Genomic DNA, 16765 nt, shown 5'->3' on the forward strand with positions numbered 1-16765 from the left:
CGTTACAGCTGTAGCATAGTACAGCCATGAAAGCAGCAAACAAACAAACAGGATCAACGGAGAAAGATTCTACCCAACCTAAAAAAAAACTGGCATATTTCTAACAGTTGCATGACCAGAGATGTTACAAACCTTGGATAAATATTGGAGATGTATTTGAAAGAGGGAGACAGCTTAGAGCCCAAAAGGATGCCCCAGTTGGCTAATTTCCTCCTGAACAGGTAAGCATTAGCTTCAGGTTAATTTATCACGGTGCTACAAGGGACGGGCATTTTATGTCAACATTCATGTACTCACATTGAATTACATAGCTAGCCAGAGAACCCGAGTTGGTTACACGCAAAAACTATTGAGACAGTCAAAAAAAAAGTGATCCTGACTGGTCCTGGCTAACACCGCCATGCTAACCATGCTAACTGCTTTCAGCGGTTCCTATCGTAATTCTATATCAGTTGGGTACAAAGCTCTGCGGGAGCACAGGCTTTTATGACTGTCAATATCTAATGTTAACTATTCCGCTGTGCTGTGAAGTCTGGCCATGTGAGACAAGTGTCTAGCACCGTTGGATGCTGCAGCGGTGTCAGCCTGGCAACCTTTGTGAAAGAGGGGGCGGGGGAGACGACTCTCTACCGTATTTTGAATTTGTACTGCAATAACTATTTTAAACACTAGCTGTAAGTATTACATATTGCACCTTTACAATGTAGCCATGTTATAAGTAAATTATGATTTTGTCCCCATAAATCTTCTTATGTAAATAGTCAGAACACTGTAGCTATAGCAACTGAAAAAATAATATGAGTGATTTTGTGTTCTTTGCATTTCAACAGCATTTTTAGGATCAAGAAAAGAAAAACTGATTGATTGCTGGCCAATAAGTAAAGTCTAATAATAATGTACAATTATTGAAAAAATGTCCATTTACGTGCGAAGATATGTAAAAAATAGGTTAATAGCTCTACCATGTAATATAACAAGCCTTATTAGTCACGTGGACACATTATTATACTATTACACTGATTTGTTGGAGTAAAATTAAATTGTCATGTTGTGTATGAATCTCTATGTTTAGGTATGCAACTAAAGGTAGGCTATTGTTTCATTAGTTTATGTATACAACTGGTATATGTGTGTTCCTTTGGTTGGCAGTGCAATAGTGAAACTTTGATTCTCACTGAGTTCTTCAAATTAAAGAAATAATCTCCCTTCTTATGACACCACCCCACCGGCCTTGTTAGACAAATATAATGCCAACATCGTATGCACCATACACAGTGACAACCTATTTGTATTCCCATTTACAATGAATAATGCAAAATCTCACAAAGGTGCTGTTTGACATGCTATTGTTTTGCAGGCACTGAGCTAGGCTACTATTGTCACTTTTTTTTTTTAAACACTTTGAGCTACATTTTGGAATGAAAGGTGCTACATAAATCCAGTTTATATTGTTGCCATTATTAGTAGTCTATTAGTAGGCATATAGTAGTGTTATTATAACATTTCCTTTAATTTAACCTAAATAAATGAGAGCGGTGCCCAACCAAACTCTGTCTCAATCTACGTCGCTGCATTGTCTCTCCCTGGGAATCATGCCGCTCTGTGAAGAAACCTGAGTTGTTCAGTAGGTCTGCTTTCTTTCTCTTCGCTTGAAAGATGGAAGAGTTGTGCCTGCCTGTTCTCAAAATTTGGGCCAGTCATGAACCATGTAGGGGTAATGCAATACCTAATGTCATTGGTGCATAAAAACACATGACCCGGCTCTTCCACTCCCTTGACACCTTTCCGTTCACTCCACCTCTGTGTCCACCGGGCGGTGACGCGGAGGCGGCAGCCAGTGTCAGGTGTCTAAAGGTTTCACCAGAATCAACGGAAGTTCGCCCAGGTAAGACAAAACTCAAAGCAAGGACGTGAAAATGTATGTAAGTAACTCGAGCTAGGGGAGTTATAAAAAATACTATATGTAGGCCTATGTAGGCTACTTCGAAAAGTCGAACGATTTTTATAAAAACGCACGTGCACAAACTCTGCCTTGTTCTCTAAGACTCACCGTCTTTCGAGAATAGTTTATATGCCAAACCAGTCCAGCTGCTTAGTGTGTGCTGTAGTCTTAGGTTGTCACTTTAAAATTCCTTGGTCTATATACAGCTTAGGCTACATGTAACACAATTAGATATGAAAATATATAACGCTGTACTGTATATACCTCATATACTTAACTAGATATAGGCTATTCCAGTTCGGCTTTTTACGACACAAACGATCTCAACCAAGCGCTTACAGTGTTGCACACCTGAAATTACAGTTCTTCAAATAACACGTTGGCCTTTGAGGAGGGCCGCCAATCCTTAACACACGTCTATTTATTGGATCGCCTCAAGTGCTGATTCTTCAGGTAAAACTCAATTATTTCCTTATAAACAACATATGTTGTGCTTTTTGTTTTTTAATAAGAATTGTGTCGTACTCAATCACGCGTTGAGCAATGCTGACCCCTCCTTACTCCTTACTCATGAGTCACACTGTATCTGAGTGTGGTGGTTAGGTTGTTAAGGAGAACTTGGCAAAAGGCAAGGGTTCAAGTCAGTATCCACATTTGACTGATAACAAGTGATGGAGATGAAGCTAAATGCTGGTGTTTGGATTTCAAAAGCTCATAAATCAGATAGCCTGTGTGCTCCACTTGCAGTGTACCTGAATCAGGGCCACTTTTGTGTACATTGTCTTACCTCTGATTAATAACGATTTAGTTGATGTTCTCCCTCCCAAAGCTTGAATTCAGATAAGTAGGCACCATAAAATAAATGGCATCATGCCAGAAGGCGTGGAGGTAAAGCAACAAAACAATGTGAAGCTGATAGTATGGCAATTTATAAATGATTACATTGACCTGTTGTCATACAAAAAATGGTAAATTGCTAATTATTAATGCTGCAAGCTGTACCTCTAAATTCTATATCTGACCTATGAGGAAGAATTTACTTGTACAAAAAAATCAACTAAACCAATTATAAGTAAATGCAAATCTAACTAGTTTGTGTCATTTTTATTTGGATTTAAAAAGTGACCTATGTCATAACTAGTGAGGGTGGTGTGCAAAGTTAAAATTGTAATATTGGCTCCTTATACAATACTGTGAAGACAATTTAGTGTCTGTACACTTCAGCCTCCAAACCAGGCAAGGCAAAAGACAGTAAAAGCTAAGATTGTTTTCACATACGGGAAAAGCATGCTTTAACCCCACCCTACTCCTTATTTAAAACATTCCTGCAGTGTTTTGATTTTCTGCTCTGTTTAGCTCAGCTATTCTCATTGTACACTTATGAATGAGGGAGAAGAACTTGATTTTCTTTCTTAACCGCTGCCATTTTTGCAGGAAGTTTGTGTTTTCTACCTGTTTGAGGATATGTGAAAGGGGTGGATGGGTGACTCTACACTCAGTCTGTGTTATCCCTCTGACAGACTGGTGACCTGTTCAGGGTGTGTCCCTGGGTAGAAAAAGGAAGTTAAATAATGACTCCAGTATTGTCGTCATCTTAAAAAAAAAAAGTGTGCCAGCTCGGGGTTGAAGGGTAAACAACACACTGCATCCTGCAGTTCAGTGTGCTTGTCTATTTCATCCAAAAACACTTGAAAAAATAACATCTAGCTTTTGTCTCAAAAGCTTTTTGTCTCCTTTAGATTGTAACTGCTGAGAAACCATCAAGAAATAAGTTTTGTTTCTTTCAATCTATGCAGTACCTTGCTCTCTCTCTCGCTCTCTCTCTCTTGCTCTTTCTTGCTCACCGAAAACTGCAGGACTGCTGCACCTGCAACAAGGAAATGCAATCATCTGTTGAGTGTTTGATGGTTATTTATTTGTGCTCAATACGTTATTTTATTTCTCTTAGCACCGCCGTTATTACATATTCAAGCCAGCAATCCAGTGTAGCGTCAGCCTTTCAACATACAGCATTCACATTCTCTAGGAAAGTTCCTGCAGCCTGCAGCAAAACCTGCAGCTACAGTAAACAGCCTCAAGTTATTCGGATGTAGGAAACCTTTTAAAAGTAGCCTACATGAGCAGTGGATTTTCTTTCATATCATTGTGTTTTGTCTAACTAATCTTTGCCTCTGGCCATCTAGAAACAAACACTAGCCTGACAGTAAATCAGAGTAATTGCATTTAATTATATATAATTACAAACTACTAATAATATTCAATAATATATGTATCTAAACAGGTAACTCCGTAGGTAATACAGTCAGAGGTTTAGTTGCATTTGACTGTTTTTAAATGTTTTTATTAGGGCTATGTTTAAATTCAGTTCAGTCCAAAGTCTTCACACTACTTGTCACCAGTATCGCTTTGCATCTGATGTAATAAGGGCACCTGAGTGAAAAAAGTAAGAGCAAGGATTATAGAGTGATTTAAACTCATAGTTATAATATACTGTCTGAGCACTAAAATAGAGAATCGTGGTCTGACACGAGGATGTCTCTCCAGACAGAAACTGAAACGGAGGCTCGTCATCCATCTGCAGCACTTATTTAATTGTGGGTTTATTCAAGTGAAGTTAAAACTCAGATAAAACTGTAAAACTATGCTGCGCTGATTAAATATGAGCCAAGGTTCTGTTACAGTTTTGCCTATTTCTTGCCCTAAAATGTTTTCAGAAATTTATTTCATCTTAACGTTTAAACCTTATACGAGATTGTTTGTTACCAGCCGGCTGCCATGTTAGTCTGTGACGTGCTCGCATTACATCACCCACCAGCGGGAGCATCTGTTGGCCCGCTGTCGCGCAGTACATTTTGGTCATGTAACACCAATTTAAAAAATGCCATTCTACTGCATAGATAGCCCAGTTTTATAATAAAAAAACTTTTCCATAAGATACTCCTTTAAAGAAAAGGTTTTGAGACGTGCTTTTCTCTGGTCTTTTGTAAATGTTGTCCATGGCGAGTTATCCTCTCATAATGATATTGTGTTCAGTCTTTTTTTGCCATCTTGCACTCCTGCAGAACCAGCCGGAGTGCAAGTTTTAACATATCAAACTTGTTAGTTTGGATGCATTACTGTATGATCACATATACTCTTTGGTATGAATGTCATGTTGTGGGGGTGTGTGGCTAAACTGATGGAGAGCATGTTGCAAACTTGCAAATCAGTGATCTCAGACAGCAGATAGTTCCTCTACATGCACAAACCTAGACTTTGGCACCAACCTTCCGAAGAAACTATACAGATCAAGATAGTTTTTGTAGTACTGTCTGTAGTGATCTTAATGACCTAAAAACAACACTTGTAGATGTCAGATGATTCTATAGTGAGATGAAGAGTAGACTGGTGAACAGACGATGATGGAGAGAAGTGTTTTATTTTCTTGCTACAAGAAGCAAGAATGTTTCAGGCTGGTTTTAATTAAAATCTAAGATGTGGCTCAGCATATGGGGTTAATGGTATAACTGAAGTTTTGTTTTCTCCAGTAAAGGTTTGGGAAATAATTTAGAAGTGAAGAGTTACAATTAGTGTATTAATGAATGTGGACTATGGCGGTTGTGTTTCAGATATTCAAAATACTGTAAGAGATGGAAAGTGGTCCTTTCAATCGACGGTCCTGGGCAGCACAGTCCTTGCGTGTCACTGCGAAGGAGCTGTCACTCAGCGGCCGAGGGAGAAACAATGCCATTGCTGAACGCTTCTCCAAGTGAGTAACATCTGCTTTTCAGTGTTGTATGTACACATACATCTGTAATTCAAGAAATGAATGCTAAATACATTTCTAAAAGACTTTTGAAAATTCTTTTTTTTAACTATTACATTTTGAAAAGACAAAATGTACGAGTGCCACTTAGAGCTACATTACGTTATTTCAGACTGTTTGTGCATTTCATTCATGCAGCCAGAAAACAAGTGGTTACCCTTTTGACTAAGCTGATGATGTTCTGAAAATGGCCTCTCAATATTTTTATGATTTTGTAATTGGTAACTTGTGAACGGGTGTGCATAAGACTGGCATGACACCATCATGATTAAGACATGTCAGCAACATGAAGGAGTCTTTTTGAAAGGTCATGACTGTCATTGAGTAAAGTATGACACTTTTAATGCAAGGTTAGCATTGTTCAAGATTACATTATATTACATGTCATTTAGCTGACGCTTTTATCCAAAGCAACTTACAATTGCTTCAGAAGCCACGTGCCTCTGGAGCAACTAAGGGTCAACTAAGTGTCTTGCTCAGGGACACATTGGTTGATGTATTGCAGTGGGAATTTAACCCCGATCTCTCACACCAAAGACATGCGTCATATCCACTGCATCATCACCACCCAGATGAGAGATGTTTGTGTTATGACAACTTGACATTAACCAAGACAACATAACCTGTCCTAAATATGTCATAGCAGGCAACTGTTTAGCTTTATGTGTTGAAGTAATATTAAACTGTCATTAAGTGGTTGTTTTTTACATTGGCTGTCAAGAGAAAATTATAATTGTGACATGAATATTTTCCTTCACCTCAAGTAAAGTGGAACCATTTGGACTTGTCATTAAAGTTATAGGACCAGTTTGACGACAGTGGATGCAGTACCGAGGTGATTTAATGAGTTTTGGTCCAAATTGTTTCACTTTACTTGAGATCAAGGACACATATTTATGACCCAATTATAATGGTTTCATGACAGACAATGTAAATGTACCAACCACTTAATGACAGTTTATGTTAACACATAAACAGTTTCTTAAAGTTTGATAATTAGGCTTGCCATGACATTTTAATGACAGGTTATGTTGTCTTCAAGGTCAAGTTGCCACAACAAAGAGATTGTTGTCTTTGTTAATGTCAAGTTGTCAAAAAAAGTCTAAAAGAAATGCTGACTTTGCACTACAAGTGTCAAAATTTACCGTACATTCAAAACAGTCATGAATATTCAAAAAGACTCCATGTTCATAACAGGTGTCATGTCAGACTTATGCACACCCCTTCAAATAAAGTGTTAACAAATACATTTGTAGGTATTACCCCTTTAAAATGTAGGAATTATAACTGATTCTAAATTGAAACCATACCTTAACAAGCTGCAAGCTAAAATAAAGTGTAACCAACTAAAATCTAAAAGTAATAAATGAATCTTTTTTTTTGAGTCACCAGAGGTCAGTGTTTCTTTTGTCTCTCTCAGGTACCAGAGAGCTGCTGAGGAGTCAAGTGCCGAGAAGAAAACAGGAGTAGGTATCTCTGTAAAGGGGACTAGAGACATTTTAGTTCAGACATTTCCCAGGGTTCATGAAAAAGTAGTGTACAGCTGTTCCTGAATTTGATAAACGAAAGACAAATGTAAGTTTTTCACATGAAAATCTACATCTATGATACATCTTGTTTACAGCCTTTTGATAAGCATCTTCCAGCAAATTACATGGTTAATGAAGTGTGTGCATGGTGCATGTCTTGCTTAATTTGCTCAGTAGCTGCTGTTGGTGCTAAACTAATTATCACACACACACACACACAACACACACACACACACACCACACACACACACACACCCCACACACACACACCACACACACACACACACACACACACACACACACACACACACACACACACACACATATATTCACTCACCATGTCAACACACTGTCTGGGCCAAATGTCTTGTCTTGGCTGACCTCTTATTGGCCACTTGTTGCAATGGGCAGGCTATCAAACCCATAATCCTACTTCAGTGTAATCCCCTTTAAAAGCTCTTTGTGCTTCCAACTGTGGCAGTGTGAAAGACTAAACAAAGCACTACTGAGATTAAATAAGTAAATGATCATCGAATACCATGAAGAAATATAAGGTAATGTTGCTTTAAATGTACTGTAGGAAATTTGCCTACGCTGGCCCTGTGTAAGCCAGCTGCTTTGAAAGCTTAATTTGCTTTTATAGTCTTAGTTTAACGATCTGGCTGGTAATGACAATGACATATATTTGTTTTTGTTTTTACTTCAGTAGAAACATAATACGGTATGAATATACTAAATGTGAGAGAAACCTTCCTGCATTATTTACATAGATGCAGTGTTTAACAATGAAGATGAAGAAGCAAATTTCTCATGTTCACGTTGTTAGGTTAATGTTTTCAACACAGTTTGTTAAAATTTTCATGAACCAATAGTATTTGTGGACATCAGCTGATGCCACTAAAAGGACGGTTGCAGAAGACTAGGGATAACACTTCTATCAAGCGAGTCAGTTTAACCTCCAACTTTTAGTGGATGCAGTTACGTGAATTTAAAGTTGTGTAGAGTTACGTAACATATTTTAGCAAATACTTTTAAAATTGAGAAATCCATGGCCCCCATTTTGCTTAGTAATTGTGTGCTGTGTCTTTTCTGACACTTTCCTGATCTTGACTCAGGTCACAATTGACTGAGCATCTGTCATTGGTTCTTTTGTTGTGGAACAAACTCCCAAAGTATCTGAGCTCCGAGGAGTGTTTAAAATTCTATATCAAACACTGTTACGAGACGACTCATTCCAGCTTTCACGTGGTGATTATTTTAATGGCTTTTGTTTGTTCATTGTGCCAGTATTTTTCCGCCCAACTTGTTTTGTATTCCATTTTTTCACTTTTTGCCTCACTTAGAACCTTTGTTCAGTCTGTGAAAATCAGTGCTATGTAGACACATTGTTAGTGCTATTATTGTCAGAAATAATTTTGCGAGTGGAAAAATGTCCAAGCCAACATAGCCAACAAAGAGTTAACTTTTCCCTGAATGTACAATTTCCTGCTCTGGTTTCCTGGGTATTCTCTCTCTCCCTCCTCTCTCTCTCTGTCTCTCTCTCCCATTTACTTTCCTTGTGTTAAAGGGGCCGGGTTAGCTCTTAGCACTAATAGATTTTGTCTAGCTGCTAACATCTGGAAGAGCTCTGTCTCAGTGTCTTTCAGACTTATAGAGAAGGACCAACCAAAGGACTCTCACTTTCCTTGCTGTCAAGTTGTGGTTCCACTTCGTTTGGGTACTCATACGCAGAGGTTTCTTTTTTGTCTGTTTGCTAACAAAACTGGAACAATCTTGTGACTGTCCACTTCTCTCCTCTCAACCTCGACTTCCCTCACAAAGACAGTAATTGTATGTCAGTATTTTTTTTTGTTCAGTTCTTTATTCTTATATTCTTTTGTCTTTTTCTTCAATTTCTGTCTTTTTTTGTTCATCTGTGTTTGTGCATGCTCCAACTTATTTGTAAATGTAACCGATTTAGTTTGATGTACTGATGCACTGCACTGTGCACTATGCTGATGCACTATGGTAGTTAAGTCTTTTCATTGCGTGTTTTGATTGTCATCTCTAATCATCTTTAAATTAGGTTAATATTCATTTGTAGTCATTTGTTTTCAAGCATTTATATAACATATAACAGTGTTAAAGTGTTTCCTACTGACCTGGCCTCAGCTGAGAGGCTTGCCTACAAAAGCTCACAATGTTTTATAAGATTTACCAGTTAATAAGTTTTAAGTTTACTTATATGAGAGTGATTTATTCACATGTCCACATCCTGTTTCTTCATTGTGTCATTCCTCTTTTATAATGAAGGAAGTTCTCCAGGGGTCACACGGCAGTAGTGTGCCTCCTGTTGTTCTGTTGTGCCGTTTGCTGCTTAACGTGTTTTATTGTCACGAATGGCTGCATAGTGAACAGAGCCCTCCTTAGTGTTTTTTTGGAAAAGGTGAAGTTGTCATGAGGCAAGGAATGCAGCTGGAAAAAATCTGCCTGCCTGCTACATCCATCTTGAGCCAAGCGTTGCCTTTAGTGGCCGCAGCAAAACATCTACTTCCTGGACCGGCTTTGTACAGCTGTTCACCTAATCTGTCAGGGAAGCCAAGCTCAGATTTTGGTATTTCCTTTTTTCCCATCCTGCTGCATTGGGCTTTAAGCTGTATGTTTAGTAATGCACGTTTGTTGCCAAATGGAATACTTCTATAATTCAGCATGTACACAGAATGACAAGAAGAAGAACAGACTATACTGTTGCTTTTCATTGGCAGTGTTTTTCAATTTTTAATCTCTTCTTTTCTTCCTCAGTCTTTTGAGAGGTCGTCACCCTCCAGGCGTTCAGGCAACCTCAGTGCTCTGAAGAAGCGCTGGGAGCCGGCACAGGACAAGCCTTCTTCTATACCTCATCCTCCCAGCCCGTCCAGCTATCACAGCAGGCCTCTTGCTCTGGCCAGGTCTGCTACTATCCCTGAGCACCCTCCTCCAGTGAAGAGCCCTGGCCTGCCGACCGCTCAGAAAGGTCAACTCACTGCCAGTCTTTTCGAGCCGCCCGCAGTTACTCAAGAAGCATCCAAAGGGGAAGAGCAGGGAGGCATGGATAGGGATGAGCTGACACACCGTGAAAGACCAGAAAAGGTTGAAGAGCAAGTTCCAGCCAGCCCCTGTGCCTCTTATGAAAAACCCAGAGTGCCACTGAACAACCTGAAGATGAAGTTTGAGAGGGGAGAGGACACCATGGGCAAGGTAGTTACAGACAGATCAGATCTTTTTCTGCTTTGCAGCCTCTTCTTCTGAAAACTTCAGAAAGCACTAGGACATACCCTCAATACATAAATAATTACATTATTTATGGACCTACATAAAAGTCCTAACTTTGTGCATACATTTGACATTAATTGAGAACGTAGTTGTTAACATTATTGCTTTGTACATGAGGCTGCTCTTGGTCTCTTCTTTTTTTACCAGCTGTACCATCTTTTGGCCATGTTTCTTAGGCATTAACTGTAATAACAATAGGATTTACTGTACTGATGTTGGTCAGCCCTGTAAAACATATTTTCTAAATCTTCCTTGAGGAAAAAAAGGCAAAATGTTTTTCTGAAGTTGCTTTAATGAGCATATTTGAAGGAACGCTTAACCGTTTTGATGCTAATTTACAAGGCTTGTCATGTGCTAATTATTAAATAAAGTCTTGGACTTTGTAATTAGTGCACACATGTAAAAGAGCAACAAGAAGTCACTTTTACTGACCATAATGATACTTCCAGCAATAACCGTTAAAACCAAGCTCCTTTCTTTGACCATAAATACTCAGTGTTAGGCAATTGTTGTGTGTTTTAAGATTATTTTCAGATGTATTCTTCCTAGAGTTCTCTGGTCCCTGTGTTCTCTGAAGTAGTCTTGTTCCACCTGGATTTCGCACGTCGCTTCCCCCACCCTTCCTGTCTCTCCCTATCACTTTCTCGGCCCAAAACAACAAGCACTCCAGTCTTCACCTTCCATAACATAGGAATGTAGGAACATTCCTGACACAAGGCTCTTTCTTTCTTCAGAAGATCACCTCTGAGGACCAACTGGCTTTATCTGACTTTCCTTTAGCAGCAGTGTGTATTCAGGATTTTTTTAGGTTTTGGTTTTAATGTAATATTGTGTGGTTCGGTGTATGTCCAGCAGTTGTCACACCACTGCATGAATTCATATTCGTAATCAAGTGAAAAGGAACACAGCTGTTATATCTTACTTAGCTGCAACTTGCACTCTGGAATTTGAAGTCTTTTAGAAATGCTTAACAGTATGACTAACGCCATTACGTCAAGGAAAGAAGAAGTGTAAAAGTTACTGGTGAACATTTACAGGGAAGACTAGCAGTGCTGTAACACTTACACTGTCAATACTGGCTCAAAAGGTTGAATTTCTTCTCATCTTCTCTCTCACACACACACACACACACACACACACACACACACACACACACACACAGCGCACTCTTTTAGTGAAGTGTGATGGAATAGTTTCGGTTCTTTAGACCAATTCTGGACAATACCTTAAAAAAAAAAGATATTTATAGTTCATCTGGAAATCTAGGTGTTTAGCTTTATTTTTATACTTTAATGAGAACGCAAGCACTTCACTGAGGACTCAGGTTCTGCCCATGTTCTTCATCATGGTGCTGACCTATATGGGGTGCTTTCCCACCGGTCCTGATGACTTGTGATATCCATGTGCGGTAGAGAGGCAGCGCCTCAAATACAGACTGGAAAACTTGTACTTTAACCTAAATATCTTTGTCTCAGAAATCAAAATTTCTGAAAAAAGTGCCTGTTCATTGGTACCCGCCTCATTTAGTGCTCCAGTAATGCATGTATAAGGTCCTGTTTGTGCATGTGTATGTGTATTTCGGGCCTGTGTATAATGTTTAACTCCTACAGAGTGAAAACATGTAATTCCCCCCCTGGGAACAATAAAGTATCCTTTCTTTCTTATTTTTCACTGATTCTACCAATCGTTACTCTTGCAGGGAGGCAGAACAACATCACGCAGTAGTTCATCAGAGGACGTGGACCATCATGGTGGTTAAGACAAACACATACACAATTACACACAGCCCTTTGAAAACCCCATTGAGGTCTTGTACATCGCTAGACTTTAATCCCAAAACTACTGAGTTACAAGCAGTTTTGTTTCTGGTAACACAATAGTATGTGCCACAACTAGATCATGAATAATACTTTTAAACTGAAGATCAACCATTTTCTGTTTTAGTGATATGCAGCCACAGTTTTTGTGTCAGTTTACTGCAGTGTAAGCTTTACTTGTAATTGTGTCTTCTGGTTTAGGTCTGTCTGTGTCTGACAGAGTGCTGGAGTCCACATCCATGAAGGAGAAGATGGCCAAGTACCAGGCTGCTGTTTCTAAACAAGGCACCACTCGCTCCGTGAGTTCACGCACTAAGCTGAATTAAAAAAATATAACAGCAAAAATATAATCTCTCAACAATATTAATGAAATAATAAATTTCTGTGAAAATAACAACACAACAGTTCATTATGTAACAGCCAGTTGACATAAGTATTTGTTTCCCACTTTCACTTTGTGTTTCCTCCAGGGTCTAGCCCCAGAGGTGCCTGCTCCAAAAACATCTGCACCAGTTAATCAGAAATGCATTCCTGCACCTGAGTGCAATGGTGAGTCTTAGTGGATACTACAAGGACATGTTCCCATGTTACTGTTCTTGATATAGTATCACTTGTAATATAACATGTAAGATAGAGCATTAACTACAATATTATTATACCCAAATAACTTTGGCACCCAGAATGAGATACAGTTTGGTTTGATTGCCCTTTTTAGCTGTCTTCTAAGGTACAACAGTAACTGATGTTTTGTGTGTTCTGTCTGTTTCAGGGGAGAGCAACGAGCGTCCCAAAGCATTTAGGGTGAGTCAGCCATCCTAACAAGTAGGAGACATGCGTGAATCATCAAAAGAAAAATCCAATTTCAACCCTTGTTGTTGATGTTGTTGTGTGTTTAGAAGTTCAGCCCACCGGTGAAGGAGACATGCATCGCTTGTCTAAAGACGGTGTACCCACTGGAGAGACTGGTGGCTCTTCAGCACGTCTACCACAAAAGTTGCTTCCGGTGTGTTCACTGCAGCACGACGCTCAGGTTAGTCTTGCACTGTCGCATATTTCCTGAATTGTAATCATGTGTTTTGATTTTGAAATGCTTCCTCAGTGGTCGCCTGTTCAGGACACAAAGAGGGACATTTGCTAAATGATATTTTTGCCACTCTCTATTTCTAGCATAGTGAACTACGCCTCCCTGCATGGTAATGTCTACTGCAAGCCCCATTTCAACCAGCTTTTTAAAGCTAAAGGCAACTATGATGAGGGTTTTGGCCATCGGCCTCACAAGGAGCTTTGGGAGCCTCGAGCTGATGGAGACGAAGGTGAGGAAGCGGTGATGCCAAAGGAACACGAGGGACCAGCAGCGGTGACGCGTCCAGCTGAGAGTATCTCAGACAAACAGGCAACCCCGACTGTGGAAACATCCCCACAGGTTAAGGTTACAGACCTGACTGCCTTACTTGAGACACGTGTGCAGACCCATTCCAGGTCTGGTGAGATGCTCGAGTCTACAGAGAAGCCAGCGGAGAAACGTAGGCTGAGGGTCGCCTGGCCTCCCATGGCTGGTGAGGGCCACTCTGAGACAGAAGCACTTAGTCCAGTCACGGAGGGAGTTTCTTCAGGCCGACCGTGGAGAGCCAAGTGGCCTCCAGGAGACGAGCTGCCATCATCCTTCCAGAGCTCAGATCGGGCTGAACTGAAGAGCCTGAGGCGGAGCTCTTCTCTAAAGGAACGCAGTCGGCCTTTTACACTTGCCGCTAAACCCAGTCCAGCAATTACTCTGGCACCAAGGGAACCACGGCGCCCTCTCAAATCCCTGCTGGAATGGAGAGCATCATTTGAGGAAAAACACTCATCTGAAGAACCACCCAAGGAAAACAATCCAGAACTTCAGCCGGTGAAGCAGCAGGAAAAGAAAGAGAAGAGCGCCTCAAATACCGAGCGAAGATGCAGCAAATGCAAGCAAGACAATCTCAGAGGAGGACGTGGAGCCTGAGCAACAGGAAGAAAGACATAAACAAGTACAGAAAGGAAAGGCAGCAGCAGAGAAGATGGTGGCGGAAGAAGGCTCTCTTAGAAGCATCTCCCCGGATATCTCTCCACCTTTGCAGCCAAAACAGAACCGCGGCTCACAGGATGTGGGCTTCTGGGAGGAGGACAAAGAAGGAAGTGATGCAGAGGAGCTGAGTGCAGAGGATATAATCAAGAGGAACCGCTACTATGACGAGGAGGAGGAGGACTCTGACTCATAGGAACATCTTACAGTCTTACTGTCATGTCCATCCAACACGTTGCCAGTTTTGTTTTCTCAGTCAATAGGTAGATCACACATGTAGCTTTGCCAGATTTTAAAGGAGAGATGCTAAACTTGCAATAGTTGTGTGGCTGTGTGCGTGTATGTGCATTTATATTACAATAACTGCCCATAATGGTTACATGTTATTTAATTTAATTGTATACTGTAAAAATATCAAATACCGCTTTAAATGACCCTTGATTGGAAGTTGGACCTTTTTATTAAACTCATTTATCTTCTGATAATTATATGCACAATAATCAGTGACCTATTATTCACAGTTGGTGTACAAAAACCATTGTACTTTACGTGGCACTTTAAGTGCTTTTTAATGACAGGCAGTACCTAGCAAAACTGTCACTATGTGTGTTTTTGCCCTTCCTAGAATGCAGAAAAGACTTAAATATCTTATACCAAAAAAGTGCACAGCAGTACTGTATTTGTAAAATGTTTTGGAGAGTAAATGTCTGGGCCTTTTGTGGTTCATATTCCTAAATATTGCCTCAATTTGAATTGTAAATTAAAGAAATAGCAAACCAGAAATGAGAATGCTCTGGATTAGGTTTTAGCAAACCTTCAAATCAACAAAATGATTACTATTTTTAGTAGTTTTTTTTTTTGAGCAGACACTATGTAGTCTATGGCTTTGGCAGAGCCATTACCTTCACCCAGCACCGGAATTTAGTCGGTAAACCTTAATAACCACCATTACAACAATAACAGGAGACAATATGATCAATCAAGGTTTCTACTGATGACTAACCTTTCAGTCTAATAGCATATACGTTGTATCATCTCCTTGGGCCTTCTGGATTTGTTAAACATTTTCAAATGTGATCCACTTTAGATAGTATTTCAAACACTTTGTATTTTAATGTATCTTTTTTTTTTAAACCATTTTTATAATTTTCAAATTTGGGTGTTGCAGTCTGAACTGTTGATGAAACAATTAAAATGGATACCAAAGTTTGAAATTTCTCTGGACTTTTACATGAGTTCATAAACAAACCAATATACTTTAACCACAGAACTACCATCTTCCAGATAAGTGCACCTTTTCACAGGAAACCATTGTCTTTTAAAAACTCTTGGTGCAGAATTACAGCCACTAGAGCCAGTCCCACAATGAGCTTATTAATGTTAAAAAACCTCAAAGTGAAATGTTCATGCCATGGGACCTTTAAGACGTTGACACAAAATGTAACATCAATAAACCCAAATTACATCATAAATGATATGCTCTCCAAAGAGTATTCATTTTACAAACATGATTAAGAAATATTAGGTCTGCAGTTTATCAAACATCTAAGATGATCTGATTAGCATTTAAAGTCAGCAGAAAAAATTACATTTTATTCATACTAAATTTAATGCAACAGAAAAGGCAGAAAGCAGGGTGTAAATATTCTTTATTTGTCTAAATTATTTTTTGGCATGTTAACCTGATTGCTTTAAGTAAAAAGATTAAATAAAAACATACATGACAGGATGTACATAAGGAGTATATCGACAGAAACTGATGTTAAACCTCATTCATGATTAATTACACAAAAGACTAAGTAGCGCTAAATATTAAAAGCTTGTGGCAAATGGCCGACAGCAGCTGAAGACTACCATAAGCTCCTGTGAACCAAGATGAACATTAACACAAAACTGGACAATGTTGGTGAAAAGTCAAAAAACCAAACACGAGTACATCCTGTCTACAGTACAGGCTGATATGAAGATGTGCAGAGTGTTTCATCGGCACACAATTAGCAGCAGTTAAGCATCACATGAACGCCAGTCTTTACAGTTTTTGTTGACCAGAGGGACACTTCATGGACACAATGAATCCTTATTCACATATATATTGCAGCAAGATTTTAAGTCCAACATGGATTTATTAAGGTGTTTCAGCTCTTTTCAGTGACATGCAGAGTTCAGATATGTGGCACCTTAAGGATGAGATGTAGAAAAAGGTTTTTAGTGTGAACGTGGTTCCGCAAACTGAACCAACATCCCGGTGGAACATTACCAACATCTACATGGATCAATGACATCCAGACTGAACCTATTCATACAGGCACTTCACTCATTAGGTCAAATGTTTAA

The 16765-nt window shown here is 39.4% G+C and overlaps 1 protein-coding gene across 1 annotated transcript; it reads left to right on the forward strand.

Annotated features, from left to right (window-relative positions):
* The first annotated feature begins 5556 nt into the window (after positions 1-5556).
* On the forward strand, positions 5557-15637 carry LOC116687229 (LIM domain and actin-binding protein 1-like). Its single transcript, XM_032512421.1, is given in 10 exon segments — positions 5557-5690; positions 7168-7213; positions 10058-10492; positions 12267-12321; positions 12586-12683; positions 12855-12933; positions 13154-13185; positions 13281-13414; positions 13552-14314; positions 14316-15637. Coding segments are annotated over 10 exon segments (2073 nt in total). The 5' UTR covers positions 5557-5571; the 3' UTR covers positions 14628-15637.
* The last annotated feature ends 1128 nt before the right edge of the window (positions 15638-16765 follow it).

The sequence above is a fragment of the Etheostoma spectabile genome, chromosome 4 (assembly GCF_008692095.1).
Source record: "Etheostoma spectabile isolate EspeVRDwgs_2016 chromosome 4, UIUC_Espe_1.0, whole genome shotgun sequence".
NCBI lineage: Eukaryota > Metazoa > Chordata > Actinopteri > Perciformes > Percidae > Etheostoma > Etheostoma spectabile.